The sequence below is a fragment of the Cynoglossus semilaevis genome, chromosome 12 (genome assembly GCF_000523025.1).
Source record: "Cynoglossus semilaevis isolate Cse_v1.0 chromosome 12, Cse_v1.0, whole genome shotgun sequence".
Lineage (NCBI taxonomy): Eukaryota > Metazoa > Chordata > Actinopteri > Pleuronectiformes > Cynoglossidae > Cynoglossus > Cynoglossus semilaevis.
This window is the reverse complement of record NC_024318.1, coordinates 15,539,249-15,558,674: the sequence shown is the minus strand read 5'-3', so window position 1 is coordinate 15,558,674 and position 19,426 is coordinate 15,539,249. Positions and strand designations below refer to the sequence as shown.

General features: G+C 41.8%; 1 protein-coding gene and 1 long non-coding RNA gene across 2 annotated transcripts in view; both read left to right on the top strand.

The window, feature by feature from the left end:
* pcdh15a (protocadherin-related 15a) overlaps positions 1-2,598 on the top strand; it is a 206,765-nt gene extending 204,167 nt beyond the window's left edge. The window contains exon 42 of the mRNA XM_025060675.1: positions 1,332-2,598. Coding sequence (XP_024916443.1) covers positions 1,332-1,940 — 609 coding nt within the window. The 3' untranslated portion in view covers positions 1,941-2,598. The remainder of the gene's footprint in view (positions 1-1,331) is intronic.
* A 4,095-nt stretch (positions 2,599-6,693) lies between these two features.
* Positions 6,694-19,426, top strand: part of LOC107989348 (uncharacterized) — a 48,366-nt gene continuing 35,633 nt past the window's right edge. The window contains exons 1-3 of the long non-coding RNA XR_001760881.2: positions 6,694-7,180; positions 9,780-10,724; positions 11,652-11,789. This is a non-coding gene — a long non-coding RNA (uncharacterized LOC107989348). The remainder of the gene's footprint in view (positions 7,181-9,779; positions 10,725-11,651; positions 11,790-19,426) is intronic.

Here is a 19,426-nt window from a genome sequence, read left to right as displayed (position 1 = left end):
TCAGGAAGTGCTGAAGAAAGTGGCTCTTCTGTCCGCTCTTCTACAAGATCATCAAAAACCGAGGCCAGCAGTCGTAGCGGTAGCGGTAGTAGGAGCAGCAGCAGGAGAAGTGAGAGTGCAAGTGAAAGTGGCACTGGTCGCAGTGGTGATTCAAGCGCCAGGTCATCACAGAGAACGCAAACATCGGCGAGCACAGAAAAGTCCAGCGAGGAAGTCAGTGAGGCGGAATCAGGAACAGGGACGGCAAGTGATGCAGAGTCGGGGTCAGGGACAGCCAGCGAGGCCGAGTCGGCCAGTGAAGACGTATCGTCTCGTGGGTCCAGCCAGAGAAAAACGTCCGTGCCTGAGTCCAGTGGTGGCTCAATCTCTGGCAGCCAAATGACTGATCAGAGTTCGCTGGGCAGCCAGGGGAGTTCTGCTGGTTCTAAGTCCACCGGTGGCAGCCAGCGTTCGAAAAAGTCTATGCTGAGTCGTGGATCTGAAGACACAATCACAGAAGAGAGCGAAGAAGACGAAGAGGAGGAGGAGGACTCTGAGGGGAGTAAAGACTCCGTCAGTGAGGATGCCATATCCAGCGGATCCAGCGTTGCATCTGGTGACCCGGGGCCCTCCACTTCTTACACTGCCCCCCCATACGGCTCTGAGGTCAGAAGCATGGGCGAGACCTCTCTGGAGACATACGGTGGACTGTCTCCTATCACAGAGGTGGACGAGGACGCCATCTCCTCTGACAGATCTTCAGGCAGCGGCACTGGAGGAACAGGGACAACGTCAGACGCAGAGTCTGAGGGGAACTCCACCGCCTTCTAAAAAGGCAAAAAAAAAATGCTGTGATATACGTTGAAGTAAGAGAGAAAAGAATCAATTGCCTTTGCATGGGAGTGAAATAGTGTTTGCCTCTTCACTGACTTAAACATTCTCCTTATCTGAGTTCCCTTGAGCCAAAAAGAATAGAGCTTCCCGCTGCAAATCTTGAGGGTTTTTCTGTCTCACATCTTTGACTGGCTCTTATCTTTCGGTGTTTTTTACTCTTCTCTGAGTGTGTTTTCACACCTTTACTTTTTGTATCACACGGTGCTCTTGATATTCCCTCTGTTGTGGTGGAGTCTGTCTTTATCTAACTCTCTTCCTTCCGATTCCCTTTCAGGAAATGCTGTGTCACCGTTTCTATAGTTTTGAAACAACGGTGCCTTTCAATGAATGATTAAGTTTTCCTAAGGGCCAAAACCATGAAGTGTCGTGCCGTTTGCTGTGCTGCGTGGAGACGCTAGTGATAATTTATTCCGCTTAAAGGAAACGTTATTTACCGTAACCCATGTTTTCCTCCTCAGGCGGGGAAAAAGAAGCGGATCAAGCTAGTGGTAGATCGGGAGAATGAGACCAGCTCCACAGGGGAGGAGAGCACCACAGAGATGCAGTGGAACAGACCTGCCAACACCAACATTAACGGAACCATCTACCTTGCACAAAACGGCACCATCATCCGAACTAGACGGCTGCTGCAGCCGAACAACTCAAAGGTGGGGTCTCCGTGTCGCCTGGGTAAGCAGTTTAAAAAATTAGACAAGTTAGGAGTGACTCACGAAGAACCTCCGACCGTGATAGGCTCCGAAGATTCGGGGAGCACCACCAATAACGGGATAGGTACATGCATCCCCTCTGGTGTTGACGTCAACCTCAACACTCGGTCCTCCTGTGACTCCCTTCATTCTGCCTTTAAGGAGCTCAAGAGCTTTGGATCCAAAACCAGTATTGGCAAGGCCTTGAATGACAAAAAAAGCTTAAGTCCCAGTGTCACGGGGGAGCAAGAGACTTCTGTGGATAACTACAGGAGCAGCAGAGAGACACTGGAATACCACAGCGACCACACGCTGTCAGAGGAGGAGGAGCTTTGGATGGGACCCTGGAACAACCTGCATATACCAATGACAAAACTCTGACTGATGGCTGTTAACTTATCAGATTTTTTTTTTTTTTTTTTTCGTTTTGTCAGTCATTTTTTTCTCTCTCTTTTATAGGAAAAAAAAAGGTTGTGCGCCTCATCTAGGAAAGCTCTCACTGTCCGTGGTGGTAACTTGAATTTTATTTAACCCACTTTTTTTTATATAAAGTTTATCTTATAGAAAACCTTTAATGGTCGATTTGAAAGGGCAAATTAAAAAAAAATATTGAATCAGTTCACAAAAAGAATTATTTATTTAATTTCTTAAATATAATTTTATGATTAATCATTCATCATATTAAATAGACTGTAAAGAAAAACAAAATCGTATTTTGCTAAAAATCATTTAAAACAAAAGGAAAACAACTATGATTCAGATTGTATAGTTTAAGTTAGAATCCCACAAAAATATATTTGAACAAAAATTAGGGAAATTATTTTCGTCTAATTTGAAACAGAGAGTCGATTATTCGGTTTAAAACCATGACGTCATTGTTGTTGCTGTAATTACAGGGTGACATATAGGTCTGTTGTTTGTAAATACAAAATATATATTTTCAAGCTTGTTGTATGATGCAGATTTACAGTTTATTGATAAAACAGGAGGCTCCAAAGTATTCTATAAATAAAAGTACTCTATGTACTACTTTTCATAATTCACCTGTAAGACCTTTTCCTTTTTTTTTTTTTTTTTTTTTTTCTTTTTTCTGTTAGGGTTCTTTTTTTTTTTCATTTTTCTGAAACCTAACTGCAGACATTCACCTTCAAGTTTAACAATATTTCAAACATGGACTTGAAAGTGCCGAAGTGCGTCATGGTGTGGTCAAAACTTCATGAACTAAAAAAAATGCAGCCCTTGAGACCATAATGTGGATAAAAGCTGAGTACATGGAACCTCAGAGAAGCAGAACCCAGCAGTGGTTCATGAAAAATACAATGTGTGCAGAGACTGGTCTGTCAGAATGAGGTCTTTGAGCAGTGGGCCTTCACATAAAAGAAGAGCAATGACATGTCACCAAACATGGGGTTATGGATATTCTCTGTGTCCTCAATAGCCTGCGGGACGTGTGCAGTGATGATGGTGGTGGTGCACATTTTGACCTGCCTTAACGAAAACGAAAAAGTAAGGATGTCCGATAATATCGGTATTGGTTCATTTTGGAATCGGAAATTAAGTGTCAATATTGGCATATTGGATATCGGCAAAAAGTTAATATCGGAGATCCCTACCAAAAGGAAAAAAAAGCTGTTTAAATACAGAGAAGATACAAAATGGATGTTTAACGGTTCCAAAAAGTGACCTGTCGTCAGTCAAAACAAGGCAATCCTTATTAGGTTCTCAGAAAAATGCATTGGTCGATGGTCACAGTAGAGATGAAACTGCATGCCAAACCGGAGTGGCTTTAAAAGGCTGCTTATATTAGGTTGGAATGGAACCTTGCCTTCGCTCCTACATGCCTGGTGTCCTGAAGGATCAAAACAAATCCTCAGACTGTGTTAAATAATAAATGACATCACGACTTGTCAGAAATCATAACATCAGTCTGGCAACTTCACTGATTCAAAATGCATGAGTCATGATGAAGGGAAGAAACATGCTTAATGTCTAAACCAAAAAAAACCGGATGAACCTGTGACTCTGACCCACAGGCAAGGATGGCTGGTTCGAATCCCATAAGGACTTCTGGCTTGTGATCAAAAAACACCCCCCAGGCTCCTTAAGTGCAGCCCACTGCTCCTGTGTACTGGAGCATTTCACAGGTGGGTTAAATGCCCAGAGTGAAATTTTTCTTGATGGAAGTTGTCAGGGAAAAAGCAGGATAAAAGAAACGAAAAGACTTTTTGTTTTGTTTTGCACTAAGGGACAAAACGTGACAGGAAGAAGGTGAATGTGAGCATAATTTGTTGGCAATTACAAGTGAACTGTTCCCTGCCCTCCTCCCTACCCCCTGGCCCTCCGACAGCTGACATTTTCTTCAGCACCTTCTGACCCCATTCCCCAACAGTTGAGTAAGCAAGAAATATCTGGACGAACACTCTAAACATCAGTGTTTTTCAATCTTGGGATCACGACCCCATGTGAGGTCACCTGGAATTCAAATTGGGTCACTTGAAATAGCTGGTAATACATAAAGACAATGACTGATAGAAATATATTTTAAATAATTACTGTTATTTTTTTTTTTTTAATTATGATTTAAAACACCACACACACACTGTGCAAAAACCTGGCTACTGTGTATTAGCAACAAGTAAGTCTAAAAAAAAAAAAAGTCTGTGGGGGTCGCCAGAAATTTGTGATGTCAAAATGGGGTAAGCATGAGTGTGATGTGATGGACTGTTAAACGGTCAAGGATGTGTCCACTCTGACTGTTGAGGATTTAATGGATGAGTGAAACAGAAGGAGGGATCTAACTGTCATGTTCACCTTTAAAAACAACAAAAAAAAAACCGCTGTATTTTTCATCAAGAGATGTTTTGCTGTTTGCACATGAAACTGGCTGTCCAATATAATACCACATTTCAAACTGTCAGCGATATCCAGAGAGAGCAATAATTACAAGTAGATACGAAATGCATTTGTGACCTCAAGGGCGTAGTGTACTCCACAAATCTCTTTTGGGATACTCGCCCGGTGAATTGGATTAAGGCTGACTTAGGGAAAACAATGGAAGCACTCTGACTCCAAATCCTGGATGAATGAGAATCTACACAGATAGGCATTCTGAATGAGTGTTTTCATCTATCACAGAGTTATGTGGGGTTTTTTTTTTTCCTCCACTCCATCCTTTGATCATTTCACTTAGTAAATTAAATAACAGCATTAAGAATGGATGAACCCCTGTGGTTATAAAAGGCAAGGGAGAGCGTACGTGCCAACAGCTCCTCAGATGGGATTAGCTTGGTATTTTCATTTGATATTTATAGAACAATACTGACATTAGATAAAATGGCACACCTACACCTGTTTTTCAACCCGGCCTGGGTTTGATTGCTGTTCACTGTCAGTGATTTGTCATCATGGCTGTGTGTACACGCTGGTTATTTGCAAGCAAGGAATGCAGTAATCTGTATTGCTGCAAACTACAATTACCTCAAGAGATGCCGACAAGTTCAGAAAAGAGAAACAGTCTGATGAGATTAAATCTCCAGAGTTAAAGATTGAAGTTTTGTGGCTGTGTGAGATTAAAGTTAGTACATTTTAACGTTTTGCTATTGGTCAATGAAATATATAGGGGAACGTGATGGAAAAGCGGATCCGTCGGCAACTTGATTCCTGATCCCAACCACTGTGCTGTGGCTCATTACTGTACTGTGAGAGATCATCAGGTGAGCTGTGGAAAATGATCAAATTTCACTTAAATGTTCTTAAAATTATCACTTATTTTGATCATAAATTGTCTTTGTTCGTTTATGTGGCAGCGGCTTTAAAAACTATGAAACCAAGAGTCTGGGAGCTGTTCAAGAACATCGTCGTTTGTGTATTTCTTCAATTCCTGCGAGTCAGTCATTGTGTTCAACTAAACAGGATCGGGTGCACACAGTAAGTTGAAACAAGAAAATAGATTTTATTACATATTCTTTTGTGACATTTATGTTGGTGAAAGGTTAGGAAAACATTGCCCTTCGGTAACTGTTGTCAACGACGACTGCTGGGGATGGCTCCAAAAACCACAACCTCTCTCAAGAATTCAGGACGGACTACTTGGTTCTACGAGAGACGACCAATGAATACAAATTGCATTATGACATGTTTAGATATAATAACTACCTGCTGTTATTTGTTTTTAATGTTCATGCGATATACAGGCAAAACCGTAGTTTCTAGTCATATTGACCAATTACAATCCTGAACAATCAGGATTATGAATGACTTGATTCTAATGAAAGATTGTAATAATTTGACGGCCCCAGTAAATACAGTGACAGCAGACGTACTACAGCAGAGGAGCGACGTACGCAGCAGCTGTGGTGCACGTGCAGCTTTGTCAGTGATGCTCCTCAGGTGTCATTTGAGTGTATTTATACATCCTCAACAACAGGTTTCGACACACTTTTGCTTTACGAGGAGTCATTTTCTGCAACGGTAATTCTTTAATAGACCTGCGTGAAAGTAAATCCTGACACTGAAAAGCTGCCGCGCCTGTGCTCCAAACAGATTCATAAATTTCCAAAGGTTATATGCACGGTAATTATTCATGCACCGAGAGGAGTCTGCAAAGTTAGCAGTGCTACGTGTGCACCAAACAACAGCCCTGCCTGTCTCTACACTATGCTAATTGGTCTTCCGAGGCCCCTGGTTTCCTCAGTGCATCCAGCTCAGACAGTGTTGTGATGTAGTAGATGTAGTACTACAACACGTACTGAGGCACAGAGCTTTCTCAAATATGTTATCCTTCTGTTTCTCCAGACTAGAAAATACTCCAACCAGTGGATCTTTACCTGATCATCGACTAGGCCAAGGTTAACCAAACTATCTATCGACCCCCCTTCTAAATATCAAGATAGTACACACAGAACCAATAATATATCTTTATCATAAATTTATCATAAATAAACTTTAAAATGTTTGGATCCCCTGTCAGATTTTCAAGATTAATTTACCATTGTTATTGGATCCCCTGTCAGATTTTCAAGATTTATTGTTAATATAATATAATTAATATATAATTCAAATATGTGTGTCAAATATCAGTGTTCAGAGAACAATCTGTAAGAAAATAGTTGACGGACTTTAACGAGGTGCTGTACCCAACAGGATACGCAGTGGAGAACAATAGGCTAAGACTAGAGTGAACACCTGTTCCGCCTCACGTCGTATTTCACATCGATTTTAGCCTCCGTTCCGCGTCAAATTGAACATTTTGTCCCACTTTTTCATTACTTTATTGAAAATAAACTATTTTTATTTACCTGGCTATATCTATGACTATCAGTGGAGTCTATAGCAATGATAGGTGACTTCGTGGATAAGGTGCTAGCTTACAGGCTCACTGGTGTGTCAATCAAACTGCTAACTAGCCGCAGTAGCACACACTTTAGCGTCTGGAATCGTAAAGCGCTGTTTTGAAACTGTAAAGGGGCCCATGTACAGTGTACCGACAAAAAAAGAAGACGCCACCGTTTGGTTGATACCGGTACCGATTCTGAACCGGCATTCTGAAGTTTGTGTAAATAAACGGCCTTTCTGTCGGATATGGTGGTGAATCGTCGTGAATGGGAAACGATACAATGCACGTGAGTCACACACACGAAGTACACAACAGAAAACACCCAAAAGTGTGCAGTATGATACTAGTTAGATAAAATTACTACAGTAGTTTACCATGCAGAGTTCTACAACGATGCAAAATATATATATTCATGGCCATTGAATCTCGTTATAGCCTGCTTGTGTTTCAGGAACATGCTAATCATTATGCTAATCATAATGCTAATCATAGTGCTGTTGGCCTGCCACCTGCTGGATTGTAATGCAAAAAGTTGAGCGGCCGTGTGTTATTTCTGCTTTTTATTTTCATAACTTTGTCACAGATAGCCATATAATACACAGGAGCTGTTGGTTTTTTACTTATTTACATTGAAATTGTTTAGATTTACATCAGGTCATATTTTGTTGCTTATTTTATGTTGAATGTGAAAGAATTAAGATTATGTTTAAGGTTATGTCTTGGGTACTATAGACTTGCTACATGTCCCGCATTTTGTTGGTTTGGGGGTGGCCACCCTAGCTAAGACTAATCACAGAACCTTAATGTTAATGAAGCTTAATGTGTTATTGAGACTCAGTTGTTGTGGTACTGGTTTTCAGGGTACTGCTAAATCCACCACATAAGACTCTTATTGTTATGGGATTTAATGTTAAATTACGGAAGCCAAGATAGTGTTTCCGGTATCTGCCATAGCATGATAGTGTTACTTGTGTGTGTGTTTGTAGTACAGTAAATTAGCCTGTGAGAGCAGAGTCTGGTATTGAAGGTGCTGTGAGCACGATTTTTAGCAGCCTCTATCAATGAAGCGGAGACATACTTCAGTTGTTGTTTCTCTCAGGGAAGAGAAGAATAAAAGCAACCTTCCATTATTGTTATATCAAAGTGATGGTCATTATTTTGTCCGAGTATTAACACTGTAACATAATATGAAATACCTGTGTCAGAAGCTAACACTCTTAGCCCTTCGTGTCGCTGCTAAGTGAAAGTTTTCAATGTCTGTGAACCTGGGGGCCCTAACATGAGCAGATTTAATTTTCAGTCAAGTAGCTAATACAATAATACCATTTCCATTTGCTCAGGAGCTCTGTTATTCATTGTCATTCCAGCAGTCACAGACAGGCCTCTTGAGTTTGTCCCATTAGATTAGCTAATATATGTAGGATATCCTGGCCTACAGCGGGCTCCGTGTTGATCTAACCATGAGTCATTCTTAAGGAGATAATCACAAATCCCAAACGGAGGCAGGGAGAAAAACTCCTCGTAATTCCTGTCTGTCACCTATGCTTATTACACGCCGAGCCCTGCAGGCCAGGATTGTGTTTTCAGCGTAATCCCGCTCTGAAGTAAAACATATTTCACCTCAGCCTTGCAGTGCAGGGTCACATATACACGTATATATTTATTTAAATAGGTGGAGGCTGTGAACGCCGCAGAAACAGGCATGGGTAGAAACAAACAAAAAAAAAAAACATATTACATGAAACCACAACAACCACTGGTAGAATTACAGCTGGCACTTAACACCTGCTGTGACTTTATTTATGTTCTGGCTCCAACTACATCATATATGCCTGTGGCAGGCCAGCAGGAGAACAGATGGGAATAGTTATAGGGAGAAAAGGCACAGTTATTACAGGGGAGCTCCATTAGAGGGTGCTGTTCTTTGGGGTAATTTCTAAACACTCAGAAATGCAATCTATTACCAGAAACATTAACTTTGATTTTTTAAATTATTGTTCAGGTTTATGCAAATCAAAGTGCACGGTGGGACTTTTTGATGCATACAGTAATACAAATTTGATCATTGATTACCTCGGCTGGCTCGCTGAGCTTTATTTTTTCATCTACATCAACGTGCTGATGTTGAAACTTTAAAAAGCTACGAACTCAAATATTTAGCCAAAAGCCGTGTATAAATACTAAAAAATACATGAACACCACAAAGGCGGGCGCACCGGGCCATTTTCATTAAGAACACAGACAGAGCTGTTTGCATTTGTGTGGATTTCTTCGTCTTTTTCCCTGGGAAGGAAAAACATTGTACAGCTTCATCTGCTTTGATCTTCTAATGACACTGTTTGGTTAAAACGTTAGGAACCAACAGACACGCAGGGAAATTGTTTTGCTTTAATCTTTAATCACAGGTTGTAATTTTTAAAGCCGCTTCAGAAAGTGTGCCGTGGGTTTTTATGCCCACACCGAGTAGCGACTGTGTCAGTGATTAAAATAATTGATTGCGAAATCTTGCTTTCTATAAGAACCACGGTGTATTGTTTATCCGGATAGTCAACTTTTATTGAAAGAAAACTGAAACGCTGCTTTTGTCGTCCGAGCTGGACTTTGGAGCGCGCTCTCACCGCCTCCAGTGAAAACAGACACTAAAATGAATTCGCTAATGAACGCAGATGGAGAAGGTCATCGCCGAGGCACTTTGGAGCACTGTCGTGATGGACGACTCTCCGTTACAGAAATGACAAACAACATTAACCGTCTCTTTACTCTGCTTCATCTTTCACTTGAAATGCAGGCTCTTCTTTTTAGGTAAAAGTGGGGAGATATATCTAGAGGGGCAGAATGAGTGGGAGTCATTCATTCATTCATTCATTCATTTATTTCCTTTTCAGTACTGGCTGTTTTGACTGTGAGAGGAAACTGGAGTACACACCAGGGCAACATGCTGGACAACTCCATCAGTTTCGGCCTGATATCAGAGACTTGCAGGTTCAAATCCCACCCGGAGTCTTCACATCCCATACAAGCTGCAGCAGGAGGCGCCATTAAGTATGTGGTTCCTCTGGGCCTCGAAACTAGGACCTCCTGTGTGTAAGGCAAGCATGATAACCACTACACCATTGAACTACTAAATGCATATATTTGTGATCATCTTACTCTGAGGCGACCACCCTACCACTGTAAAGTAACAATTGTGGTCCATGGCTTGGCAGTACTTCCTATCCTAACCCCTCCAGCTGCCAATCAGAATCTTTCAGCATCCCGTCTCTCCCGTCTCTATTGCATGCAGTTTTGGTTTTGTTTTGAACACCTGACACGAATCAAATTGACTGGATTAAGTTGTTCTAACAGCATAAACAGCAGATGAGAAGCGAGCGAGGTGAGGGAGGATCCGCCTCCCCCTCTTGGCTTTTTTTTTAATTGCCAGACGAACTCGCCCACTGTCACGTCGCGGTGCCCTTTTCTTGAGTGCTTACACAGCTGAGAGCGCTTATTGAGTTATGATGTTGTTGCAGCACTTGATAGTTCATTACTGCGGTAGACAAGTGATGCAAGCGGCGAGCTTTGCCCTTTCATGATCAATCCTAAATTCATCAGCGCTCCTCAAAGGACCCCCGACTTGATTAAAACACACTCCAGTCCAATTCATAGACATTGTCGGATTTCTCTGCGGGCCACTCATTTCACTTATAATCAATGTGGCTCTCGCACTTTGCTCTTCAGCACCGCAGCTTCACCGCTGGTTAAATGGAGTTGAACCCAGACGGCCTCCAGGTGAAAACGAACCACCGCCGTACGTCCCAAAGAAAACATCTGGTGACACCGTGCAGTGCCTGGTAAGCGAACCGCATTTTTATCCTCATGCATATCTTTTATCGTACACTTACAGAGGCAGTATCAGGGAGAATACTTTAATACACTTTACTCTTTTTTGAAGCTTGATGTAAAGTAGATGTTTTTAAAAGTATATATGTCTCATCTGAAACCTTAAAAAAAACATACATAAAGCAACAATCTTTTTTTATAAAGTGCTCAAACAACCAGAACACACATTAATTGCCAGATAATTAATAGTCATTCCTGACTTGGTGGGCTCTCTCATTTTCTTTACATTTATTTTATATCTTGATTTTTCAGCGTGATAATTTTATTTCCTTAAAACATGCTTTCATCTTTTTACCGCCTTTTTCCGTATCCCTCAACCTCATCTTATCTTAAAAATCTAAAAAAGAAAAGCCATTAAAATTGAGCCACAGGTACACACATACACACACGCCTGTGGTACATTCCTTTCTCGACCACAAGATGGCGCCTAAAACTCACAGCTGCGATGCTGCATTCGCTCCGGGCAGAACGAGCCAATAAAAAAAGGCTTTAAAGGATTGGGCGCTGAATAATTAAAGGTAACATAAAGGTTTTTAATCTCTTTAGTCGTTAAAGGTCGTGCGAAATGGAGTTTTTGTCTCTTGTGGGTGTTTTTTTTTTTTTTCAGAAGTGGGGATAATATTACGTTTTAATTAGTAGCTCAAACTAATTTACAGCTTTTGTATTGGTTCTGAACTTAACCTTTTCTTGTGGCTTTTTCTGGGTGGATGCCAGTAACCCCCAGTAATACATTATTAGGATTAAATATTAATTAAATCTTGATTTTTAATACAACGGTATTACATAAAAAAATGTTGTTGTCTGAATTACCTTTATTTGTTTATGGCCAATTTGTTGCTGATTTCTTCAGTCTGACTACTCTCTCCTTTCTCCTGTAGACATGCGGAGGACAACAGATCACTCCTATTTTAGGACAGCGGTGCTTAGGCAGAGACTAGAGTCCATCATCATCTCCTCATTTCCTGCAGCTATTTGAGACGATGCCCGACTAAAATAGACCCAAAATGACCGCAGTGGTAAGTATCCGGGGAGCTGCTTTCTCAGACTGATCCGAGATATTAGGGTCGGTGTCCCAATGTTTTTGTTTTCACGTTTGTGGGGCTGTAACCTCTGTGGACCGTGAGTGTTGACTTGCAGCCATTTCAGAAGTCATCTCAGATGTTTTTAGGGTTTCTATAACCATATATTGTACATGTTGAGTGCTTTATAATTTCTACGCTGTACATTGTTATTTTGGAAATGTACTCAAAACCCAAAGTAAGGTTTAAGTGACAGACAGGTCAGACAAACACACACATACGCAGTGCAGTTCAGTGTCGTACATCCCGCCCAAAGGTTATATTCTATCTGAAATGTTGGGTGTGTAGTAAAATATATGCTCCACACTGTCTGGCTCTGGTAATGAAGGGGTTTACGACTCAAAGTCCTGTATTTGTAGCCTACCGTGTATCGCGCGCAGCTCTATCGATGGCTACAGGGTCAGATCGTATCTCAGCCCTGCATGTAGCGGGCCAGCAAGGGCCACCAGACGCGGCAGAGACGTAATAATTCGGGGATGAAATTGGATTTTTGGAGAGAAAAAAAAAGAAAAAACAACCTTTGAACGTCTTTTTGAGAGACACTCCATGCTGAGGCGATAGAGTCCAGAAAATGTTTTTTTCTTTTTTTTTTCTCCAAAAACATTTCTTGTGTTATTCTGAGTCAGACGCAGCGGTGTAGGACCAGACATGCCAGTCTTTTAAGGCTTTTAAGCTTTCAGCACCCACAGTGTTAATGTCTAATGTCAATGCAGTAGGGAGCCTTGTTAAAAAGCAATTAAGCCAAAATGATTTAAACATTGTGTGGTTTGGCCCATGGTGAGCCTGGAGGTACACACTGTGTTGTTGTCTTAAAATGAGAATTTCACTGTCTGCTCACACTAAAAACCGCTATTTGTGTGAGTATAGCTCTAACCACACTTTCCCACACCCGCCAAACCATACCAAACCACAGACTGCAGATGAGTATGCACACACCACACACACACACACAAACACACACACACACACACTCAGTATTCACATGAAGTGTAATTGAGGGGTTTGACTAGTTTTTTGGTGCATTAAAACAGTAGCTGTTTTAAATGACAGGGGCTGAGACACGCTTGCATTGATGTCTGCGAGGCTGGTAAAGATGGCTGATTACTCAAAGAGGACGTGGCATTCAGTAACTCTTGTAATATTCCTCTTTATTCACTGGAGTTCCACTGAATCACTCCATTTAAGCTGTTCCTGACTCTAATTCATTCCTAATCCAGGGCTTTCTCCTTCACCTTTTCTTTTTTTTTTTTTCATTTCACCAGCGATTCTGAGACACAAGCCTATCTGCAAACGTTGGTATTCTTTGTCGTGTTTTCTCGGCGATCAAAGTATTACCGCTGACAGTCGAGAGTCTCAGCCCAGAGCTATTGAGTTGTTCGCGCTGTTTCCAAAGCAACGGCTCATCCCATATTCCATGTGATAATTTGCCATTATGTGTGAGTGTGGGCCTGTGTGTACTAATAGGTCTACCAGAGTTATGTAAGCAGCATCACTTTCGGTTCCAGTGGTCCTTGTCTAAGACTGATTAGTCCTAGGCCCTAGTCAGACACATTTAGCTGCTGGCACTTTGTTAACTTACACTCTGTGTGCAAATGTGCTCATCACAGCCAGACTGCTTGGATGTGGTTTGGAACATCTGTGTGGTCCTCACTCCAGAAGAAGACAGACAGGGGAGAGACAGAGGGTGAAGAGCAGGAGAGGGGAGGGTTTGCTGGGACCCCGGGGCTTTTAAGAGAAAGATGTCTTCACTTTTTCCATCACTGCTGTCGCCAGTTGGGCCTGACCAGAGCCAGGGGACAGTGTGAGGCAGATTTAGATGATGTGTGTGGGACTGCTGCTGCTGCTGCTGCTGCTGCTGCTGCTGTTGTTGTTGTTTGTGTATGAGGAAGGAGGACAAAGTTGCTGACTAACTGATGACTTCTGGGGTCGTGGGTTATATCGTCCAATCGTGGGGGTGCTGGGAAGAAGGGAGAGGGGGGTAATTGAAAGGAGACTTGGTTCAAACCTGTGGTTCATTCCCCCATCAACACCGGCAGCAGCAGCAGCAGCAGCAGCAGCAGCAGCTCCCTGCTCCTGGCCTGTATGTGTGTGGTGTTTATTTACAACCCTTTCTAACCACGGCGCGGTCCCTGTGGCTGACTGACATAAGATGACAGCAGCCAAAATGTCTTGCCCTTTAAATTGAGCCTAATGGTCTCTTAGCCATGTGGAGACACTGAAATATGTGTCTAGGAGGTTTTCTTATGAGGGGATGGGGGTGAGGTGGGGGAGGGTGAGGAGGGGAAGGGGGGGGTTGGCTGTGAGTAACACATCTGCTAACACATCTATGGGCTGCACGTCAGGGCCTTATGACTACCTGCTGCTGAGGCTGTGGCGCCACATATTTACACCCAGCTATGTTTGGAGGGACACATTCACTGTAGTTCACCGACTCATTTCAGTTATCAGTTGGATTTATGTTTTTTTTTTTACCAGCTGCAGATCCAGTTTCCACCTCAGGGCTGGACCTGGTTGCTAGGTTTCTGTGCAGTGTACCAGCAGTGAGTCTGAGAGCACCTCCGCTGGTTTGTGGTTGGCCGAAAGGGCTAAGGGTGATGGAGTTACAGTTGATGTAAAGGCTTCTAAATATCATCCCTGGTTTGATCTGTGCATAAAGTTGTTGACATTTTCCCAAGAAAGCTAACGACAGCATTGGTTCCCAGGCTCACAGACACTCAACCAGTGCCTCACCTTATGGCAGTAACCGCCAAATGGCGTGTGTTTTTTTATGACATGTGACTTCTGACCTCCTCTGAATTTTTCTACCATGTGCTCATTATGACAAACCATACCATAATCTGTCATGGAGTTAGATCAGTCGTATTCAGCTGCAGGTAGTACCATGAAGTATGATAATAGTTTGATTCATCATCCCGGCCTAAGGCGTTAAATAGATTTTGTATGGGAACCAGTTGTGTAGCGTTTACAGTCGCTGGTTGTACGTTGTACATTTAATTGTGCTACATTCACCTTCTTTTGTGTTGTTGTTTTGGGAACATCTTGCCCTTCATCTTGGCTCCCAGGCGTCAATCAGACTCTTCTGAAGTTTTTATGTCCTAGATTATGATGTTACCACTTTGTCGGCATAGGTGAGTGACATGGCTTCTTAGGCAGGTCTTAGGCCTTTTTTTCGCAGTTTATAGTAGAATGAAAAACGTGCCAAAGTATGAAGAGAATTTTCATACCTCTTAACTGTTCTGTTTTTATTCCACCTTTCATTTCCCTCCAGAGAAAGATTAAAAGAAGTTCATTTTGCTGTGATTTTTGCCTGAAGAACCCGTGTGATAACTTAATGACGCCGGTGTTATTGAGCCAATTAGATGCAATAGGAAAGCAAACATACAGTTCGCATTATAAAAAAGACCTGCATGAACACATCGCTCATAAGTGCATTCCATTTGGTTTGGGCTTGCCAGCCGACGCAATTAAACGCTTTCTGAAAGGAAAAAAAAGATTATTCCCAAATCCGCGGGCCTTGCTTAACCTGTGTGAGAAAAACACACACATTTATTTTGAGTCAGATTCCACCAGTCCAGGAGCCACAATAGGTCTCGTACAAAGCATTTCTGATTACACCTCTGGGATCTATAAGAGGAAACGGGCCGAGGGAGAAGAGTTGACCACTAATCCCATGGGAATCCAGTTCTGCAGAAGTCTCTTCCTGAATCACCTGTTGGCTCCATTCACAGTCGTCGGCCCAGCCTATGGCTGTTGCTCAATGCGCGCGCACGCGCACAGGGCACACAGGACGCACTCACGTGCACTAATACAAAGGCTTTGAGCTTCAATCTGCATGTTTTGGTTCTGTGCAAACACAGATCCGACCAGACTCATTGGGCCATGTCTCTGACACTCATCAGGCTGTTTGTACTGCAATTTCCTCCCTGCTCTTATCCATGTTTTGTCCACTGTCATTCCAACGGGATTATGGGATGCTTTCATCATGAAGGAACATCAGCGGAGGCAGCGCGGGGAAATGCAAAGAAGACATGTTGTTTTCCTTCTCTCATCACTCGTAGTGTTATCATCACATGCTATGATGAGCGCCACAGTCTGGGGTTATCCTGGGAACTAATTATTATTTTGTAGCTCTCCTCCTGTCCAGCTCGACACAGACACGGTTATTGTTTCCTCCTCGTCTAACAACTGGATGAACTGCGTGTGACGTTTGCAGTTAAAGCCACACGGGGGTTCTAAAAACGCACATCTATTACGTAGATTTTACAAAGGCACACATAAATAAAGCTAATGCACTATTTTGTTTATATGGACGTGTATTTAAAAAAGAAAAACACTAACATAAATAGTGTCTTTTAAGTTTCTTCCTCTTGTTTACGTCAACCTAGAAATTCCCATTCTAAGGCAGGGGTGTCAAACTGCTGGCTCAGAGGCCACTGTCAGCCCCTGAAGCCCCCACGTTCGGCCCGTAACTACATGTCAATATTCATTTAATTTCTCCATAAGGTAATTTAGATATTTATTTTCAGTTGTTTTATTTTTTGTTATTTTCAATAAAAGACTTTAGTCAGTCATTCAAGAATGATTTATTTTGTATTAAAACCCCAATGAATTGACAGTAGCTAATTTAGTTTGTATTAAAACCCCAATGAATTGACAGCAGCAGCAGACCTCAGGTAATTTCCATTTGAGACCCCTGTTGTAAAGCGTTCTTAACATCTGTTTTAAACTGCTTTCTCACAGTCTTTGGACTTTTTTCTTTCGATGTCAGCATTTTCTGTTCTGTTTTGTTTTTGTTTTTGTTTAGTTGTAAGAAGGTGAAAAGTTCAGAGCAGCTTTTAGAATAGCAATAGACACACGTGCAAACACTCTTGGCTTTACTTTGTCCATATGTGTTCACGTTTGCAATCGTGTCCCATTATACTACCAGTCACTCTGTCACACAAGGACTGAGAAGGAGATCTTTGTGAGCATTTCTTCAATTCCTTCCAGTAAATCAGTGTTGTGTTCGACTAAACAGGCCCTGGTTTTGTACTTGGCAGAAAGATTGAGTGAGTAAATTGACAGTAGATCAAGATCATTGCATTTCATAATATAGTATCCTGAGAAAGATACTAAAGTACCTTTAATCAATAATATATTTCTACAGACAAGCCTGATGCCTTACTTGTACGTCCGATAATTCTCCACCACACATTTCCGTTAGCACAAGCTCAGAAATCATAGGGCAACAAACTGTAAGAACCAATCATTGACCCACGTTTATACATATGGTCATTAAGAGATAAAGAAACCCTATGCACTTTACAGTGTAATGTACTCAACCCCGTAACTCCATAGATGCTGGCTTTTGCAGTACTATTTCTAAAGACGAATTAACACTTAATTGACCACAGGGCACGTTTCCAACGCCTGTGAGTTCGGCTCAGAGAGGTCGACAGCATTTCTGCACAAAACCGATAAATGTCTTTCTTTCTGCTCAACACTTTTTTTATTTTATTTTTTTAAACATGTCCTTAAACGTCTTTATTTTTTAAATTTATTTTTTTGCTATACATATTTGCTTATTTTTCATCCGTCTGTTTGTACGCCTCTTTGCGTAATCCCCCCGCTTAAACTAGAACAGTGATGTCAATATCCTCATCTGCAATGTCTTAGAATAAGATTAAGGCTCCGTCTAGACACAATCTGTGGTTAGTTTTGTGTTTTCTCTTCATATTAGCTCAGGCTTTGCTGAGGTTAAGATTATCCCCAGTCACCGCTCTGAATTCGGCCACTTGTGGCTTTAATCTGTGGGGGGACAGTTTACTTAATTTTTTACTTAAGTCTTTGATGAGGTGCCCTCTGTCTCCAATGCTGATGAGCTGTTAGTCGTCACCGCTGCCCGCCTTTGCTGCTGTGGTCTGGGGCTGCCGCCTCTCTTCTATCCAAAAGCCTCATTCATCCCAATACAAACAAGACACAGTCATTACAATTAAGCAGTCCTATTAAGGGGACAGGCAATTGGCAGATTAAGCTTAGAGAAATGAAGTGGGTCTTTGTGTTTTTGCAACTTACTTAAGGCGGAGTTACTTTAAAAAAAAAAATTTTTTTTTTGTTAAATTTGTTGTCTACAATGCAATGGAATTTGTGTGCACAGAAGGCTGTGGAAAACTGTTCTGTGATTAAGTTTTAACATAAAATTGCTCTGTAACCTGAGAGCAAATTAAACAGACCAGAGGAGACTGAGACTTTTAGTTCTCAAGGGGCCTTGAGACATGAAGGATTAAGATTATGGGGGAGGTTCTTTTAAATGACTGATAGTACAAAGTGAGACAGGGAGCAAGGCAGGGCAGGGCAGGAGTCTGTGTGGCGGACCAGCAGCAGCTTTACTCTTCAATCAGTGAGATGAAAATTGCCACTCCTGTCAAAGTAGAGGTGTTTACTGAAAGGAGGACGAGAGAGGGTAAGAAATGGAGAGAGAGAGAAGCAGAGCGATAAGGAGGAAAGAGAGAGAGAGAGAGAGGGAGGGAGAGATAGAAAGAGTTATGCAACTTGTACGGTCCAGAGTTGGCTGCTGAGTTTGACCAATCAGAGTCTCACTCCGTCCCCACTCAAATGTCTGCGTGCAGAAAAGCAGAGGTGTTAAGAGCTGGGTTTGGATATGATCCTGAAGTATGGTAACACGAGACCAAATTGCCCATCTCTCAAAGTGACTAAAAATGTGGCAAACAAAATCACAGTTTTCTGGGAACTGAAGTGTGACATTTGTTGGACAGCTGTTGGACGCACTTTGGACCTATTAGTAAAAGCAATTTGACAGAAAAACAGAGAAAGTGAGGCAGAGAGGCAGAATGGTACGAAACTGCGGGGACATTAAAGGATAAGAGGGGCTGTCAACGTGTGAAATGTCACTCATGACTTCAGCTCTTAATCATTTGCAGGGCTTTAAGCAGAAGTGATTTCCATTAAAATAGCCCTAATCTGAGGCGGGTGTGGTTTGGTAACACGGTGGTCTCACGGGTGATTTATGATTTATGAAGGTCCTCGTGGAAATACTGCTCGCATTGTGATTTGTGTCTTTTTAGATTTCATCTATTGGTGACGCAGATGCAATTTTTAGCGATCTGAAGTCGTAAAAACAAGGAATCTTGTTATAGTTGTACAAGCACCAATGGACATACTGTTCTATTCCTTTTAGAACTACATTCTATACACTATGTTATATTCTATACCAGTGGTTCTCAAACTTTTTCTACTCTGTACCACCTGAGAAAACATTGAGCTCTCTGAGTACAGCCATGATGACCAACATTAGAATATAGCAGCAGAGGCCTTCACTGTTGGCTTCCACCACACAGGAGAGATGTTTAGAAAGATGTTAATGTTTAAATGTAATTAATTAATTGTATTAATTGTACATGGTATGTTTCAGATTTATTCAATTGAAAATGTAAATGTAAAAATTTTAATTTTCACCACGTATCGCTAGAGAGCGCTTTGACTACCACTGGTGGTACGCGTACCACAGTTTGAGAACCACTGTTCTGTACTATAGAACTTTGATGTGTATGTGTAGGTATGGCAGTGATCTTTGA